General features: G+C 37.4%; 1 protein-coding gene across 6 annotated transcripts in view; it reads right to left on the bottom strand.

Moving 5' to 3' along the window:
- The window catches only part of GRM8 (glutamate metabotropic receptor 8), a 732,634-nt gene that overhangs the window by 260,198 nt on the left and 451,962 nt on the right, over positions 1–20,474 (bottom strand). For all 6 annotated transcript variants that reach the window (XM_032401638.1, XM_032401636.1, XM_032401639.1 and 3 more), the window contains one exon: positions 4,062–4,262. In XM_032401638.1, the coding sequence (XP_032257529.1) occupies positions 4,062–4,262 (201 nt within the window). The remainder of the gene's footprint in view (positions 1–4,061; positions 4,263–20,474) is intronic.

Genomic DNA, 20,474 nt, shown 5'->3' with positions numbered 1-20,474 from the left:
AAGCATGACCTTTTAAACCAAGTATCTTTAAACCATTGCTTAATTAGGCATACCACACACAAGGTTACAATCTCAGCAAGACTGAGTTTTAAAGTTATTTTAATTTTATACCAATGGTCTGAGCAGCATCCAGCTGGTCTGGCTCCTTCACCTCCTGCTATTACAAACTCAAAGAGTCTCCCTTCATACCAATGACAAGGTTTTATTTACCACCTCAAATTAAAAGGGATCATGAAAAGCAATTTGCCTCCGTAGCTCATTAATGTCAGAAAGAAGCAGTTTAACAACAGTTTTTTTCAACGCACAAATTACACTTTAGAGCAGATATTATCCAATATTTAAATGGGCATTGCTAGATAATTCCATCCAATGGGTCAATTTTTTAAATTACTTAAGAGTACCTTTTGTAGCTCAGTGATCCTGACAGAAAATCTGGAAGGCTACACTATACAAAATTGACAGTTGCCTTACAAAGCTCATTCTTTGACAACTGGTAATAGCTATGTTAAGAAAACTTTCAGTATACAATAATTTTTTTGTCACGTACAGTAAGCAGCTCTGGGTCTAGTCAAGTACATTCTCAACACTTCAGGATATTTCAAACCGATCTCAAGGAAACTGGGGTTTGGCCAATGGTCCTCTCACACTTCCAGGCTGTGGGAAGTGAGGTGGGTATCTCACTAGGTGAGAATACTGACCATCACCAACACAACCCACTCAATTGGCATGCAATTAACAACACACAATAGCTGTTAGCTAGGTTCCCAGCACACATTCTAGATGTCTTCTTCCAGTTCCTATGAAAGCCCTGTGAGAAGCGAGAATATTTAAGTCTGCGGATTTAATGAGTGCTCCATGTAGCCATTAGGACATTTCAAGGTTCCTCCAGGACCAGCAAGTAGCACTAGGAGAAGTGGAGTGTCCAAGATTATGGTCACCCCTTCAACCCAGCAGTTCTTATTTTAACTGACTGAAATGTTAGATTTCTGGGTAGCATTCTTTTGAAGATCAAGTCTGAAAAGCAGAGTATAAGGGAAATGCTCTTCATTTATTCTTAACAGAATATGGTAATCCCCATATCATCAGAGCTTGAGAGAGTTGTAAATCTAGATCAAAGAAGATTATCTCCCTCTTCCTGAAAACTCTTAATAAAATACCCTTCAGGGTTACAAGCATTATATTCTTGGCCTTGATTGTGGGTACATGTGCAAAACAGCCAAAGAGAAAGCTTCTTCTTTTATATAAAATTTTGTTAAATAACCTTGCTAATATTATTAGGCTGTCAATGATACATTTGATAGATACATTTCTTTTAGAAATAGTTTCCAAGTAACTTAATCCTCTCTTTAAAAAATAGGTAGTCTTGCTTCCATCACATAATGAAAGTTATGTATCCCACTGAATGTCCCTTTATATTTTGACTGCTCTCGAAGCTCAGAACTTGATGTAGTCCCGTATCCTGGCTACCATTTTGTTTCTTCTCTTTAAATGGCTTTGATAATATACTTCTATTTGAACCGCCCTATATATCTTTTTATCATAAATAGGCAAGGCTCTAATAATAAATGAGCACTAATTAATAATGAAATTTAAAAATTGATGAACTCCCTGAAAATTACTAAAAATCGGGAGGATTATATAATCTACAACAATCTGTTTATGCTTACGTCTCTTACTTGTAGCATCAGCTGTTGGAATATAGACAAGTTTCAAGCCATTAGCAAAACAACTTTCCAGGGAGCTCAAAGAGATTCTCTTTTAAGTTCATATGCTAAAATTCATGTATTTTACATGACCCTCATATCAGGAGTATACTTACTTTTGTATCAGACACAGTTCTATTATGCTTTAGTGGGTTCCTGTTGCTTTCAAGATAAACAAATCTTAAGAATGGACTGTAAAACTTCCCGTGTTCTATCTTACCCTTATCTCCGACACCCATTTCCTTCAGATTCACCTGTCCCTAACTCCCTAGAGTAGGGATGTTTCCCTATTACAAACTCTCAGTCTGGCGCACCTCTACCTTCAGCACTCATTACAGATTATATTATGATACCTTGGTGTGCTTTTTTGATTAATATCTAAATTCCCCAAGAAAATCTAAATCTCATATCTGTTTTGACTGTTTTTTTTTTTTTAAAGATTTTATTTATTTATTTGAGACAGAGAGAATGAGAGAGAGAGCACATGAGAGGGGGGAGGGGCAGAGGGAGAAGCAGACCCCCTGCCGAGCAGGGAGCCCGATGCGGGACTCGATCCCGGGACTCCAGGATCATGACCTGAGCCGAAGGCAGTCGCTTAACCAACTGAGCCACCCAGGCGCCCTTGACTGTTTTTATCAGTAGTATGTCTCTAGCACCTATCACAATGTTTAATACATTCTATGTGCTCAATAAATATATCTTGACTAAATTAATGAAATGTTATATGTGTTTCTCTGTCCATAGTGGGTTGAAAGAAGCAAATTATGAAAGACATCAGCCCTAAAAAAAAAAATCACAAAAACAGCAGTCTGATAAGGTAGAAGGGGGGAAAAAAAAGACTATAAAAAGCAGACAGAAGAACTCAGGAATCATTGGAGTCTAGAGGCAAATTATCTTAATAATCATTAGGTATTAAGATGTTTTTAATAGTCTTTAATAGTAGCATCATTATATTATAGTATGGTATAATAATGGAAGTCATCAAGGAAGGGTTTGGCTTTTATCTATGATTAAGATAAGAGAGAAACTGGTAATTCACCTTTAAAATACTTTAATCTCATGTTTCTTTAAAGATTTTCCCATCTTCTGGAGGTGAGCTTCAGTTACTGAGAAAACATAATCATTTGCATTCCTCTTCACACTTCCTAACTACTTGGATAAATGGAGTGCTCCCCAACCTCATGTTACGATAAATAACCTTGCATTGTAATACTCCTCTTTTGCTCAATTTTCATAATTGCAGGAAAATTATTTTTAAATTCCCCCTTAATATTTATATTTGTAACAAAAGGATTGTTATGTAATGTCTCACAAAAAAATTCTGCTGAAAATAAGGATACCCTGTGTTGCACGTAAACCAAATTTTGCCTCATGTTGCCCGCACAAAGCAAAAGAAGAAGTTTCCACTTGAATTCTAAATTGAAGATGACCTTGTGCTTTTTTGAGAAAGGCTGGCAGCTGAGGTCACTGGAGTGTATTATGATGGACAGTGCAGGGCTGTGCGTGGCTCGGAGGCATGTCCATTGTGTGGATTACAGCCAAACAGAAAGAATTAGACAGCTCGGAGCATTCTATCATTTCATTTGAAAATAATTGCCAAAATCATGGGCAGCAACCATTACAACTTTCATGAAAGAGTAGCAACATTCAATAATTCCATTGCTTCAGACAGGCAATTGGCTATTCTCAGCCAAATATTATGGGTCCAGCATATTTTGTATCCATTTCTCTGACACTCAACAGAAAGCAGAATCTCTGCTTCTGCAGGAGGCAAATCCCTGCATCCGATGTAGTAGTTCTAGCTTACAGGATGCAGCCCATTGCTTTACAGGGACCAAATCACTGAAAGTGATACAAGGAAAGAGAGGATACAGAAACCTAACCCAGCACTCTTAGAAGGTAAATATGTAGCAACTCCAGATCATATACCTTCCTCAAGTCAACTTACTGTTTAAAAAGCTGAAAATCAGTTTTAAAACAAAATCTCTACAATTCCTTCTCTAAGAATGGCACAAACAAAACATTTTCAAAGAAATCTAATCTGTTGTCAATGCTTCCAAATGAGCCTCCTAAGTTATTTCTGAAATAGTGATATTTAAGTAGAATATTTTGATTGATAGAGGTTTATTTTTAACTTCTGCTTCTTTCAGGAGCAGATTAATGCTTCTTTCAGGAGCACAAAAAATATGTTTGCGATTTAAATGCAGGTGGAAAAACTCACACTTCTGATTAAAAGGGGAACTGCTTCTAATCCTGTGCTTCCCACTCTGTCTGAGTATCTTCTATATATGGGGGTGGGGAGGGACAAACACCTTCACTTTTAAAGTATTTTATGACCCCAAAAAAGTTGTAACTTACCATTAAAATTTACAGCCCGAATATAACCAAGTAGCTCTTTGCCATCAAGAGCACTCATTCGTGGGCAGAGGCCGATGTATCCAGGGCAGAGATCTTTGTGCATATTGTGCAGAGCATAAGCCATGGAGTACACCGCATCAATTACAAACTGGACCTTTCCTTCCTGTTCGTAAGATGAATCCCTTGCAATTCGCTCCAGCCCTGCAAAAGAAAAAAAGAAAACCATCCACTGGTGTTAGATTTCACTCAAAGATGGCATTAGGGCCAAGATTTCCACATTTGAGGCACACTTAACGAGATAAAACTATTTGATTTTACTTCCAATTATTTTAATCCTATACTTACTGAGTCAGGCTTTTAAAGTGGGTATTGAATTTTTTTATTTGGAAAGAACAGAAACTATTCTGTTAGCAACAAAAAGAAATAAACTAAATAAAAACCTATACTTCCATTATCTTTATTTCCACCATACTGAGTCTGATTATGTTGTACATTCTAGTAATTACGTAACATTTTGGAAGTGACTTGATCTTATAAGTAAAATGTGTGATTTCATTCTTTTCATCTACTTCAGTTCCAGGAGTATCATTTAATTAGTGCCTCAAAGTAAGGTCTTTTTTTCCCCCCTCCATACCTATTCTCATTCTGAATGTGCTTTACTTGGGAGCCCTTTCTGTAAATATTAAAGGATAGTGTTTCCTTAAGTGAACCAGCTATCTTCAGAAGAATCACTCAACCTATTTTCTTCTTGAACTCCATTTTCTTTTTCTTTTCTTTTTTTTTAATATTTTATTTATTTATTTATTTATTTGAGAGAGAGAGAGCAGGGGAAGGTGCAGAGGGAGAGGGACAAGCAGACTCTGTGCTGAGCTCAGAGACTGATGTGGGGCTCGATCTCAAGACCCTGAGATCATGACCTGAGCCGAAATCAAGACTCGGACACTCAACCGACTGAGCCACCCAGGTGCCCCTTGAACTCAAATTTCTATTTTATTTTATTTTTAAATCTTTTCCAGCTTTACAGAGATAAAATTGGCATATAACATTGTGTAAGTTTAAGGTATACTACATGATGATTTTATATATGTATATATTATGAAATGATTTCCACAATAAGGTTAGTTAACACATTCATTACCTCCCACAGTAACCTTTTTCTTTTTCCTTGTGGTGGTAACATTTAAGATTTACTGTTAGCAACTTTCAAGTATACAATACAGTATTGTTAACCATAGTCATCATGCTGTGCTTAGATCTCCATCAATTTTCTATTTCTATAGTAATCAATTTAATTCATTAAATCTAGCAGTCTGATAAATTAGTTTTCTAGGACTTTTCTGTCACCTAACTGCCAGCCCACATTTCCAATTGCTTATCATATTCCTATGTAGTCTGCTTCCATGTCAAACTCAATAGAGCTAAAACCAGGCTATTATTATAGAGAATTACATCATTTCCCTAAAACCTCCAGTTGAGGGTCTTACAGGTTTGAGAGCACAGAGAGGGAAGATCAGTTCTTACAAAGTGTACTTTCAAGGTGCCAAAAGATATATTGATTCCTTCAATTTGCAATAGCTGTATGATCTAAGCTAACATCCATGCAGATAGGGGAGCACTGTCTTCTCCCTATCTTTGTGTGGCACTTTGTCTCCTAGGTCTTAGAACAGCTCTGCTATGTCCAGAACGTGATTAAGTGAGCTTGTGAAAACAGCCCTTTCAGCTTCTGCCAAAAATTTCTCTCCCATAGTTTTCACCACAAAGTAGACAATTCATAAATAAATACTGAAGAATGGTCACGGCAACCAAAAAGATGCAGTTGTTTCTTTAAAGATTTTATCTGGTGACCAACCACTCTAGTTAGTCCAGGATTGAGGGGTTTCTCAGAATATAGGACCAAAATGTAGATAGTTCTGGGCAGACCAGCATGATTGCCTATGAAAAAAGAGGCAAATGATGAGTAAACTTGATACGAGACTGAAATAACTACTTTGAGGGTAGGTCCTTAGATCCAAGAGAAGATCCCGGTTTCATTTATTTTGTATCACAAATTTGATAACTGGAAATGAAGACTATAAATCCCAGAACAGTTGTTTCATTCTTGATTATCTTCTTAAGTACAGACTCCTGAGGGCCACTCCAGATTTACTGAATCAGCATCTCCCAATTTGGGGACATGACAAATCTGTAATTTTGAAACACAGATAAGATACCTAACTGTCTTAGTTTGAGCTGCTATAACAAAATACCAAAGACTGGGTGGCTTGTAAACAATGGAATTTGCTTCTCATAGTTCTTGAGGCTAGAAGTCCAGACTCAGGGTAACAGCATGGTTAGGTCCTGGTGAAGGATGTCTTCTGGGTTGCAGGCAGTCGTTTTCTTATTATATCCTTACATGGAAGATAGGAGACTTCTGGTGACTGCTTTTAAGGACACTAATCCCATTCATGAGGGATAGTGCTCTATCTTCAAAACTTCATCTAATCCTAATTACGTCCCAAAGGCCCACATCCTAATACCATCATATTAGGGGGTAGAGTTTCAACATATAAATTTGAAAGGGACACAAACATTGTCTGTCACACTAACATTCCAGGTTATGTTGTTTGTATTGCTGCTCTGTAAATCCCTCGGCTATACACACACACACACCCCACCCCCTCCCTAACCCCCCCCCCCACACTCCTGCAAATATTATTGCTTGTTTTTCTGATTTTGCTCTCTTTTGTGTACTTTATTTTTGTGTATGTGTGGCTCCTCTCTAATAATCAAGAGGACACACATTTTTTTAAAGACTTATTTATTTATTTTGGAGAGAGAAGGGGGGAGGGGCAGAGGGAGAGAGAGAATCTCAAACAGACTCCCCACTGAGTGAGGAGCCTAAAGCAGGGCTTAATCTCACAACCGAGATCATGACCTGAGCCAAAATCAAGAGTCAGACGCTTAACAGACTGAAACACGCAGGTGCCCCTCTTTTGTGTACTTTAAAGAAAAGAGAGAATTTCTTTGTCTCCATTACCCCTGGGTGGAATATGAATAGCAGGCATAGAAATGGCAGAAAATACCCAAGCCTAATTGATTCAAAGACAGTAATGACCATGAGAACATTAAGGAATTTGGAAAATTTTCACAGTCCATGGAATATATGTAAGAGCTAGATGTGTGTGAATGTTTTATATTTTTGAATTTACTCTATCCTAAAATGTTCTGGATTTAACATAATATGATTTTATTTTAATGCTACTGCAACCTCACTATCAATCTATAAAGATACTTCTTAACATTCAATAACTGGGATAAAGTTATATATAATACTTTCCAGATAAATTTTAATGGAGATGCCCTAATTTAATAGATATATTCTTTTTTTAAAAGATTTATTTATTTATTTGAGAGAGAGAGAGCGGGAGGAGGGACAGGGGAGAGGGAGAGAGAGAGAATCTCAAGCAGACTCTGCACAAAGTATGAGTCCAAGGCAGGCCTTGATCTCATGACCCTGAGATCATGACCTGAGCCTAAATCAAACTGGGACATTTAACCGACTGAGCCACCCAGGCACCCTTAATAGACATATTCTTTCTTGATTTTTCCTAAAACAATTTCAATTTTACACATAATAGATTTATAATTCTCAAATACCACACATCTTATTAAAGGGACATATTTAAATTTGCACTTGTCAAACTATTTATTTCCTTAACTAGTTATAAACTCCTAATAGTATGAGCAGAGATTAAATATTCCAACTTTGCCCTTTTCTTTTTTAAGTAAAAGTTCAGAAGGCTGTTTAGTGACAGTCGTCACACAAGTCAATGGACATTATATGACTCTTGCCATGAATCGATAGAAGTACAGGGTGACAAACTAAAAGACCGAACATTATTACCATTTTGAAATTTAACAAGAAATAATTTTATTTCTTTCCAGGCTGTTTAGATGTATTTTTCTATTCCCTAACATTTTAACTTCATGAGGACACTTAAGATTTTACAAGAGCTAGAGTTCGCTCCTCACTTCCTATAGTTGCTTGTCTTATTCATCTAAAAGAGGAATTTAAGAAGCTGACAGTGACTCATCAACTTAATTGGCTGTAAAATTTCATTATGCTATAGTTTCTAAAGTTAGCGTTAACGTATTGCTATAAAGTGCTAAATATTGTCAAAGGCTATATGTCAGCCCTCCATTTAAAACACTGACTGTAAAGTTGTGATGGGTTTTAGTGGATAGCTTAAAACTAACAGCATATAGCAAAGCGTTTGCACGGTGGGAGATGAAGTCAGCCTCGTAAATTTTATAGCAAGATTGTTTTATGTTTTCATTAACGGAACCTAAAACTTTTGACTGTATCTCATGTTCCTGGACAACAGAGTAAATTCTTATTGGTCCAAGCAGTATCACATGTGCCTCAGTTAAGGTCTTTCAAACATCACGGTGTATCCTCTTGGTTTTCAAAAGGCAAATCAGCTCAAGTTTGCAAAGTGCCGTATACATTATAGTGCGAGTTCCTAAGATAAGCCTGACATGAATTTTAAGTTCTTTGACTGACAGATAGTTGTTGAGCTTTGCTTTCTAAGAATTTCTGATTTCTCAGGGCATAGTTTAGTTTTATAGACTGAGATTCGAGGTTATTTTCCTTTTCCTGAAAGTATGTTAATGTAATGATGATCCAATAAACTGATCAATTCCATGAAGAAGAAGGAGGAGGAGGAGGAGGAAAAGAAGAGGAGGAGGAGGAGGAGGAAGAAAGGAAATCCTATCAGTTGTTTATTCCCGAGAAACCACATATCCAATGGGTTGATTTTTTAATACAGTCCTAGCACGTAGTAGAAAGAATCCCGCATTCTAAATTTGTAGGTTAAAAAGTATTTATTTAGTTTCTCCCTGCCTTTTTCATAAGAATGCAGCAACTATTTTAAATGATTAAATTGTTTTCTTGCAGTTAGTGTGGAGAGGATGCTAGGAGGAAAAAAGAGAATCCGTGAACTGCTAGGAACACATTTATGCCGATAGGACGGGACTGAAGAGTCATTCTGAATTCCACAACAACTCCGTGTCTCGCTACTCAATGCACCAGAGAAAAGACTGTCATGTCCTACAAGCAGCTCTCCCAGTGCCTCACATGTATGCAAAAACTGCACAGTGGGTGACTGAAATCAGTGAACCACGCCAGTGACAATCCGTGAGAACCAGGAAGAATCACACTGCACTCTAAAAAGGAATCGTTATCAAGTCCGCAAACCTGTCACCTTTTACTGAATTTAAACTGATTTGGCTTCAAGGATACAACAGGGGAAGGATGGGAAAGAAACAGAAGCATATTCAATTATACAGGAATATCTCCTAAGCGCCGGGATATGCGAATGAAGCATTGTGCAGCTCCCTCGCAAACTGCAGAGAGATGAGAAGGTGGGCCCTGTGTAAGGCAGAAAGACAGACTGACTGAGGGAGGCAGCAGCTACAGGAGAAAGAGGAGCGACCAGTGGGGCAGACCTGGATTCGGGTCCCAACTAACACAACCCAAGGCAAGCGGCCTGGGCCGTGGACTGGGAAAGTTGCCCCCAGGGAGCTCTGTGATGGGATACCCCATCTCTTCAGTGTCATCTGCTTGTACCACCCACCCCCCCACTTGTAGGTCCTTGAATAGAACATGAGATTTCCCACCACAAGACTTCCCCCAGATGTTCACTCTGTAACTCTTCACTCCTTCCTGGATACCTCCTGCTCAGCCTACAAGCTTCACGTAAGATGTCAAATCAAGTTAGGCGGGAGCACTGATATTTAATTTTTTAATATAGCAGCCCAGATCAGATCATAGAGCATCTTAAATGCTATGCTTGAATACTGAGTATTGTTCAGTTGGAAACACAGAGCCATGACCGATATTTAAAATATTTCTGGGAATATGGGTAAAGTAAATTGAAGGAAACGTAGTTTGAGGGTAGAGATACAAGCTGGGAGGGAGGGCAGATACAGGTCGAAAGAGTGGGGAAAAAAGAATGACAGAAAATATATTTCAGATGTCAAACTGACAGTATTTGGCACCCTGATTAAATATGGGAGGAAGGGTTGAAGGCAATCAACAACTCAGGGGTTTTGAAGCGAGGTAACAGAACAAACAGCGTTAACAGAATTGGGAAAATCAGGTTAACGAGACGGTTTTGTTTCTGACGGCTCTGGCTCTCCCAACTGCATCGAGGAAGACCTCAGTTAAAAGAGCTGATTTGTGAGATTCTGCAGTATTTATCATACCCTCTAACATAGTATATAGACTTTATATAAATTTGTTGAATTGTTTAAAGAGCAAAGTCTAAATGTTTAGAGTAATCATATAATAGTAATACAGCTGATCATTTATTTATAACATTGCAATAATTTAAGCCAGTTGGGAGTAAAGTACCATTTACAGTGCTGTCATAGGACCAATGGCCTGAGGGGCGCCTGGGTGGCTCAGTTGTGGGTTAAGCCTTTTTCCTTGGTTCAGGTCATGATCCCAGAGTCCTGAGATCGAGTCCCGCATCAGGCTCCCTGCTCAGTGGGGAGTCTGCTTCTCTCTCTCCCTCTCCTCCTCCCCCTGCTCATGCTTGTACGTGCTCTCTCTCTCAAATAAATAAAATCTTAAAAAAAAAAAAAAAAAAAGACCAATGGCCTGAGAAGTCAGACTTGCATTCTAGTTCTAACAGAGTGACCAACTGATCTTGTGTCCTTGGTCAAGTCATGAGCTTTCTGGCATTTGTTTACTTCTCAGAAATTAGATGATTGAATAAGATGATCAGTCAGGGTCCCTTTGGTTCTAAATTTCTAGATGCTAGGGCATGTTCTCTTATTTCTGTTTCCTCCTTACACTTGCTAAGATCACTGGAAGATTGCATAAGGGTATGAGTGAACGTATACCACTAAAAATTATCCAAAACAGTTTGGATTATCCAGTAACTGGATTACCATTGAGAACTAGAAATTCTACACTAACAAAAAGTACCAACTGTCAGCCTGGATTTTTCTTCCTATATTGTCAGTCTGGTTAACTGAGTCACTGCATTTTCACGACTCTTAGATTTGAGCTATTTCAAATCTAGTTCCTTGTGAAGGAGAAAAGTTCAATTTTCTTTTTATTTTGATCCAATGGTTAAAGAAATCAATTATGGAAAATAAGATCAGAGAAGTAAAAGGACACAAATAAGGGCAGGACCCTTCACGAGAAGCATCTATTTAGTCCTAAATTATTATTACTCCCCCTTTTTTTAATAGATAAAGGAACTAAGGCTCAACATTTGAATAATTTACCCAAGATCACACAGTTATGGCAGTAAATGGTAGTCAAGTCTCAAAACCTTGGCCATTGATTATTACACTGCCTCCTCCTCTGTGAAATTGTGTTTTTTCCAAATCAGGCTTTCCTTTCACTTCTCTGAACTCCTCTTTAACTTTTAGCCATTAGACCCACAACTGATTTGTCTTTTATGTTAAGTAGTAGTTAGAGATTGTGTGTGTGTGTGTGAACCTTTAAAGAGTAGTGAGCAGGAACTAAAGAATATTATAAAATAATACATACTTTTTACAGAAATACTAATACATATTAACAGATGACAATATTTACATTAAAATATACAAAAAAGGGGAAATACACTCCTATAACATTGTAAGCATTTTTCTGATGTACAAAAAACTCACCTTGCTTGTGAATTTCAGTCATACACCTGAGATAAAATTGGCATAATGTGGCTGAAATTCATAAGCAAGATGATTAGATATTTGTGGCAAAAACCAAAGCTAATAAAACTTATAAATTAATATTTATAAAAATCAATAGAGTACTTTAGCTCTGGAAGGTAAGAGCGTATATGTGGGTATGTGTCTGTAAGATTCCTCTAAGAAAGTTTAACATCAAGCTCAAAAGAGAATTCCACACCTAAGGTTCTGCTTTGTAGACTCTGCACTAGGCTTTGTTAAGGACCTGTATAAACAGATGTATTGGACTAATGAACTAGTCTGAGCCTCTGCCTTATCTATTTACAAAGGGCAGAGAAAATGAGAAGATAAGAGCCCTCTGCTGTAAATCACCTGCTCTCTATTTCTTCTGTAATTTAAATGTAGTCCCAAGAACTGGAGGCCCTTAGCTGCCTAAGGACACAACGGAGACACTTGTAAATCAACCCCTGAAGAATGCTACATCAGCCTACAAAGACTTCTCTCCTTTGTGTGCCTGGCAGGAAATGGAAAGTGCTTCAGGCAGGTGCCAGGTGTCCCCTTCAGGTGTTAAATTTTCCATGCAATGCCCTAGGGCTTTTAAAACACTGAAAAACCTACGGTAAGAGGCAAGTAAGATTAAGAGTGTATCTTCAGACAAAATAACCAGTTTAAAAAAAAAAAAAAAAAAAGATGCTCAGAAGAGGAAATTATTTCATAGATATATCCCGAAGTCCCCAAAGAAAAGGCATTTGATTAAATTCAGACAGTTGCATTTCTCTACATGATTATCTTAGATCATGCACATCAGAAACAAATTTTGATTCAAAACAGTGTGTAAGAGTACTGACAGAGTTAACTCAACAGTTAATAGTAGAGTTTCTCTCTTTAAAGCACATTAAAGCTCCCCCATAGAAGAATCCAATTTTCCCCCCATAAATCCCCTTTAGCAGATAGGACTTCTAATGCCCCCTCCCACCCCAAGATGTGTTATATAGTCATTGCAGACCTTATAATGTGGCTTCGGACTTGCCTTTAAAAAATATTTTTTATTTTTTTCTAATTACAAAAGCTAATCAGTATTAGTAGAAACGTGAGAAAAAAATTATAATGAAGAAAATAAAGAATACCTATTAGTCCACCACATTAACCACCATTTACATATTGATCTATTGCCTTATGGGATTTCTCTATTTTCCCCCCTTAGTTTTAAAAATTAAGAAGATTCTGTGTATATTTTTTAATCTGCTATATTCACTTTACCTATAGTGAGAATTTCCCTATATTGTAGGAAAGCATAGTTTTTATACTTGCATTGTAGTTCATCCAGTGGATTCAGGTTTTTGCATTTAACTATTTCCCAATACTCAACATGATATTTGATGCAAGGTAGGGAATCTAACTTTGTTTATCAAATTATGAACCAATTCTTCCACACTATTTATTGAACAAGTATTCTTTTCCCTATTAATTTATATAAAGTCACTTTTAACAGACATCAAACTCTTATATGTTCTTGGTTATATAGCTGGAGTTTATGCTCTAGCCCACTTGATTCTTAATATGCCAATACTACCTGGACAATTATTGTAATTTTATAATAAGTTGTTACCATCTGTTCACGCAAGTTCTATCAATACTCTTGTTCGTTTTTAAATTCTTGATAGTTCTCACAAATAAACTTCAGAATTATTTAAGCTAGTTCCAAAAATTGCAGCTTTATTTGAATTATATTGATTTTTAAAATTAGTTGCAGAAGACTTGAAATAGCTGCAATATTAAGTGTCCCATTTGGAAACATAGGATCTCCATTTATTCAAATCTTCTTTTGGAATCCTCAGTAAAGATATGTCACTCATGTATCTCTTTAAGTAATGCCTCAATATTTTGTGTTTTCTAGCTTTATGAAACAGAATTTTTTTCATTTTATTTTTAACTGGTTAATCATGGTATAATTAATAAATTTTCAATTCATTCTTTTTTAAAAAAGATTTTTATTTATTTTAGAGAGAGAGCACACACGTGTGTGCGTGCATGAGTGTGAGCAGTGGGAAGGGAAAGGAAGGGGAGGGGAAAGGATCTCAAACAGACTCCACGTGTGCACGCTCCAGAAGCCTGAGCCCAAAGCAGGGCTGGATCTCCCCACCCTGAGATCATGACATGAGCAGAAACCAAGAGTCAGACGCTTAACTGACTGAGCCACCGAGGCACCCCTCAATTCATTCTTAGTACTCAACATTTTCTTCTCCCCTTAAACTGTATGTAACAGAGAAGGTCCAGGTTAAGTCCCATCTCTTGTAAAAAAACAAAAAACAAAAAAAACAGAAAAATGCAAAAAAGCATGGGTTCTGAGATCAGACAGATCAAGACTTGAGATCCTTCCTGAGTCTCCTATTCTTTACTCATAAAATGGGATTTTATACCTATGTTGCATGGTTGTTGTGAGAATTAAGTGAGATAATGCACAGCATCAAGCATATTATATAGTGAATAAATGGACACCATTATTTGTTATGCGGGGCTATAAAATACATAAGCTTCTATAATGTGCAACACTTTTCCAGTTATACAAACAAAAGAAATCCCAATATAAACCCAGGATATATATTCATATACTCATCCAATAAACATGAAAGAGGTAATTTAGTTCAATGATTAGAAACCACCCTGCAGCTAATCTGCTTGGGTTTAAATTCACGTAACCATTTACTAGTTATGGGACTTTAAGTCCCTTAGTCTCTTATGCATCAGTTTCCCTATCTGTAAAGTGGGAATAATAAGTAACTCTCCCACAGAATTGTTGTCATAATTGAGTTAATGTGTATAAGGCAGCCTGAAGAGTGTGTTGGAAACCGTAAGTAGTACTATATAAAGGGATGTTGTTATTATCATCTTTATCATCATCAGTCAGTCAGCTTGTGTGATATATTAAGCACTGGGCTGGATACAGTGGTAAACTAAAACTCATGGGGTGATGGGCTAAGATCTAAAGGATAAACAGGAGTGAATTAGGGGAGAAAGGGAAGTAGGGGGAACACAAGAGGCTGAGTGACAGTGACACTTCTTCTAGTGATAGAAAAAGTGGAAAAGTATGAAGGGCTGAAATCACACCCAGGAAGCTGGAGCTGGGCAGGAGTGTGGCAGAGATGAGGCCCAAGAGGCAGGTGGGGCAGATTAAGGGATTTTGCAGGTTACCTGGCGTCAATTTGTCTTCTTCCTACGTGCAGAAGGAGGCCACTGAAAGGTGAAATAATTGGGTTTCCAGTTCAAAAAGAGCAGTGGGTCAGAAGAACAGACAGGAAGGAGGAAAGAGTGGATGGGGTGAGCTGCTTGGGAGGTTATTTCATAATATAAACAAGGACAAATGGTGGCATGGGCTAAGGTGATGATGAAGACAGAGAAATGTAAACTCGTTTGAGACATTAGGAGACGTAATTAACAGGGTTTGTATGGAGCTGAAGCAAAGGGCATCACCAAGAGTGACTTCCAGGTTCCTGGCTTATGTATCTGGGCAGACCCTGCTGCTCAGTGAGACCAACAATGGATGCTGTCTAGGCCAGAAATATATTGTCCCACCAGATAGCCACATATTTGCCTAATGGGCGATGAACATGGTGTATTTGTTCCTGTTAAGGCAGGCCAGGGAAACCCCAGTAGCCTGCACCTGAAAATTCTGTCTGCTCCCTTGGTACTATAGGAATGTACCCTGTCTGATTTGTGGCTTTTCTAAGTCCAGGTCAGGGTTCCACCCCTGGAGTTCATTATTATTATTATTACTTATAAACTCCCCAGGAACTGGGGAAAGAGATGGGACAGGAATTGTTTCTAAGACTATGTTACTCTTCAGCAACTGACTTCAGTCATTCTTCTTGCAAGTCATTAATCATATTGTCTCAGATATTCTCTTTGGAACAAAAAGCTGAACAGTAAATAAGACAGTCTGCATTAAACACACACATAGGAAAACAAAACTTTCCCCCTTTCTACTCTCTCTAGTCCCACCTTCCTACTCCCCTACTTTCTCACTCTTCTTAAGATTTTGTCAACAATGGAGTAATGTCACTACAAGAACACATATAATGAGACCCCAAAGCTTGCAATTAATAAAATAGGAATGCTCACACTAAAACAACCTTAAAAGTGATCCTATCTGCTATTTTTTAAATTTATGACACGTCCTATTAGTGTTTTTTAAATCACTGTAAAAATGATTTAAAATCATTTAAATCATTAAAAACAGCATTTAAAAAAATAAAACGGGAATCAGTACTGTTTCTTGAAACTTCCATTTCAGTTGGAAGGCATGTGAGCACTGGGTTGCCGTATACAATAAATGACTAATCAGGAGTACAATCAAAAAGAGTTTGAAACTCACTGACGTCATCCAATCTTCTTATTTTACAAATGGCAAAACTGAGGTTGAGGAACTATGAGGGGTTCTTCCAGGTCCAACATATCAGGAAGAGGCAGAGCTAGGAACAAAACCCTACCACCTAATTCCATAATTCCTCCCTTTATATCACATTGTCTTTCTTCAGCTGCACCTTCTCTCCCTTTGTAATTAAGTTCCATTGAGGATGAGTAAAACTTGAGGAATTAAAAGCCTTGAAAGGAATTAATTAAATCAACTCTGAGAAAAAGTGAATAGCAAGAAGTTGTGAGTTATGGTAAGGTTCTCTCATGCCAACATAAAAGGAGTATCTGTAGAAACCAATAACATTGGTCAAAAATAGAAAAGCAAAGGGCTTTATTATAACCTAAGTGTAAGTTATAAAAGGAATTTAAATTTAAAACAGAAAACCAGAAGTACCGGACATACAAGATGCATATCCTTTAAATGAACATTTTAGGGAATCTGTGTGTAATACTGGAACACCCAGATGAAAGAAGAAAATAATCATTGCTTTTGTGCAGTGTGGTCAATCCTCTGGGTGACTGACTGGGTCTTTCACTTTTCTTCCCAATTTTAAGGGTCACAGCACAGGCGTGGGTATAATGTCGGTGGCTGATTAAAGCAGGTCACAATCTGTCTGGGAGAGTTTCTGTGCCATCCTTCATAGGGACAGGGACCAGACAAGATGACCTCTCTTGTTGCCTTCCAATTAATTCAATCAGCCTCTGCTTCTGTCAGACATCTTCATGGATCCAGACCGTCCACTCATTCCAAGTCCTCACCAGGAATCAGTAAACACAGAGGCTGCAGACTGCATTTAATGAATCAGCAGGATTCATCTTTCAGTCATCATTTTTGATTTGCAACTTCTTTCTCAATATTATTTTCTCTCTCGATAATCTGAAACTTCATGAAGGACATGGGCTTAGATCTGCCTCCTCTGAGGACCCACTGGGCCTAGCATGGTGCCCAAATCTGTCTTAGGTTAATATCAATGTTTGTTAAACCAATTCAAACTGAGTTTCGTTCCAAAGAAGGACACATCAATAAGATAATTCCAATTAGCTGTGCATAAAGCCACCATCCCTTTTCTTTAATATTTTATGAAGTGCCACTCCAGGAAACTATATGGGATATAATGAAGTACAACTGGGAAACTTTTTTCAAATAAACCAAAGCTATGCCTTCTATTTTTATGTTCAAATAAATGTACATAAAAGGTAGGGTCAGTAAGGGTGTTTTGCTTCTTGCTTCTCTTCACATGGACTGGTAGGATAATTTCCATAACAGAGGAAACAGACCATCTGAGACTAACCGCATTAGACAGTGTTAAAACAACAGATCCAATATGAGGTAAGTGCTCATTTCAAACCTCTCATAAATCAGGAACCCGTGGCTGTATTTCATCACTCCCAAAACAACAGAACATCAGTATTCATTAAGCAGGAACTTAACACTGTTGCCTCAGATCAAAAATTGTAGCTTTTGACTAGGAACTTACCTTACAATGGAAAAGGAATAGATCTATTTGACATGTCTTTTTTTTTTTTTTTTTAATCTAACTAATATAAACTGTGATGTCCTTCAACATTACATATAAACTAAATTATAACTCATGATTTAGTGTGAGTCCTCTCTAGACCTAGAAAACTTTCCAGGACAAAAGTGGAATTCTGGCCCTGTGAGGAGCAAATTAACCACCAAGGGTCTCTCTGGCAACAAGCCCTGGTTTCACCTTGAGAGATGGAACATGACCTATTGGGATCTCTCATTATTACCCCTGTATGCAAATGCCAAAAAAAAATTTTTTTTTAAATATTTTCATCTTTAAACTTTCAATGCATGCAAATGCAAAAAAGAATTGAAAATATTTTCATCTTTAAACTTTTCTCGCATGCTCTGAATATCAAAACACATTTTGTGAGAAAAATTATAAATAGAAATTTGATATATTTAGAACCAAAGTGAAAATCATAGCCTGAGATGCACTTTAAATTTAGTTCTAACAAATCTGCTTTTTGGATTCCGTTCTCAGTGGTTTATTTTTACTCCCCAAATTATGTTACTACCATCAAGGACTTGGATAGAAACAGGGAGCTATGATAAAGGAAACATTTAGACATAATGGCTCAAGTGTACAAATGTTCATAAACAGCCTTCTTTTTAGAAGCTGAGAGGAAGAGACCTAACATTTATTGGATTTATTATGAGCCAACCACCATGCTAGACAAACTGGATATGTTTTTACATAATTCTTACAATCACTCAATGAGGCAAGTTATAGTATTCTCATTATTTTTACTTTAATTTTTTTTTTTTTTTACATAAGAAAACTGAGTCTCTGGTTAAACAGCCTGACCATTGTCCCAAACATAGTAAGCTGTAAAGCCAAGCCTCCACACTGTATCTTGCTTCCTAGTCTTATTCCAACTGTCTTGCTTTTTCCATTACAAGTCAGGTCTAAACAATAAAAAAGGTGCCCAGATACAACATAATGAATTTAGATTAAGATATAAACCCGTTTTCAGGCCCTTAGATAGACCTGTCTCGTTTAACAGAACTGCTCTAAGTAAACCTCTAAGTAAACCTGGTAAACCTCTGGCCTTTGACTTTCTATGACAGTCCTGTGTGTTCATCTTCTGTATGAAGTGGCAGCTTTTAATATGTGAGTTTTCTGATCGTCTTTCAATCAAATGCGTTTTGGAATGAAACGGAGTCGGGTATGGGAGTCATTTTGGTAAAGCACCCTCCCTTTCAGAGCCCACCTTCTTGGAAGAGCACTTATGCTTCTACTCTCTCATTGCCATTCACATCTTGACTTCTATTTGTCTTCTAGCCCAACCACACATCAAGGCTCTCTGGGCAGAGACCATTGGTGGTACCTCAGTATTAATTCACCACTTTTTCTGTAGTATTAGAACTCACGATTTTTAGCAGGCAACTTGGCTGACCAGAATAGACTTCATTTTCCAACCTCCTTTGTATCTAAATATAGCTGCCAATAGGATTGTAAACAAACGTGTAAGGTGGCAACTTGCAGGAACCTTTCCTAAAAGACATGGACATGTGCACTTTGTCTCTATCGTTTTCATCCTTTCTTCCATCCTGCTACTTAAAAAGCAAAGGTGGTAACTGGAGTCCTGCCTTTCATCTGGAACCAGGAGGAATTAGAGTCAAACCCTAGAGACAGCAGGGCAGTATTAGAAGCAGAGGTCCCTGAGGCCTGAGTGAAGCAGAGCCACGGCACCATTCCTAGACGCCTCCTCTGGATTTTTCCAGACAGAAAAATAAAGTTCCGTCTTGTTGAAACAAGTGTTATTTTCCCTCCCTGTTATTATAGCTGGATATAATCCTAAATGATATACAACCGTGATCTCGTTGTGTCTAAACTCAAGGACAGCAACCTACTTACCACATGTTGAATTTTTATTGTACCAGTCTTTATGAGGTACATGAAACAGTAGGAAAAATATGAAATTTATGATAGAAATCCCTCTATTTACTAGCTCTGTTATCTACGGCACAAGAGTTAACCTCTCTTGGTCTCAGTGTCTTTATCAGTGAATAAGGGGAAAATGACCTCCTAACTCGAGTGCTGTTATAAGCAGTCCATCAAATGAAAACTACAGTGTGTGTCCCTTTTTATAGACACAAGTGGTTTAGGATTACAGATTTTATACCTATGACTTCAAAATACCTTTCAACCCAAGTACCCCTTTTCTAGTTTCACCTCCTTACTGAATTAATGAATATTCTGACTTTCTTCAAATAAATGAATTGTTGCTCATGGACAATAAGGAGGGCATGTGATGTGATGAGCACTGGGTGTTATACACAACTAATGAATCATTGAACATTATATCAAAAACTAATGATGTACTATACGTTGGCTAATTGAATTTAAATTAAAAAAAGAAAAAAATAAAATACATAAGGAAAACAACCTTTGAAGGCATTCTCTTTATGGTTTCTAAAATCATCTCTGTACCTTATCTGATTTTAAGACAATGTCATTAATGGTCCACAAGAGCAGGGACCATATTTATTTTCATTTGTCATTTTATTTCCATGCACATGGTAACATCTCAATAAATGTTAATGTCCTCTATCCCAACCTTCTATTACAGTCATTCCTGTAGCAAAGGGTCTTTTCCTTGGCCATGGAAAGTTGTGAGTAGAGTTAGGCCCCACCCCTAAAGGTCACTTCCTCTGGCAACCTCTTGTCCTCCACTTTCTAAGTACAAACCTATAGCCAATTATGTCCCTTGATAAAAACTAATTATTCCATTCCACACTCTTATAGCCTAACAATAAGTATAATAAATACACAGACTCAAAAG

The sequence above is a fragment of the Phoca vitulina genome, unplaced genomic scaffold, assembly GCF_004348235.1.
Source record: "Phoca vitulina isolate PV1807 unplaced genomic scaffold, GSC_HSeal_1.0 scaffold4, whole genome shotgun sequence".
NCBI classification, from domain to species: Eukaryota; Metazoa; Chordata; class Mammalia; order Carnivora; family Phocidae; genus Phoca; species Phoca vitulina.
The sequence above is the reverse complement of the archived record's forward strand: the minus strand, read 5'-3'. Positions and strand labels throughout refer to the sequence as shown.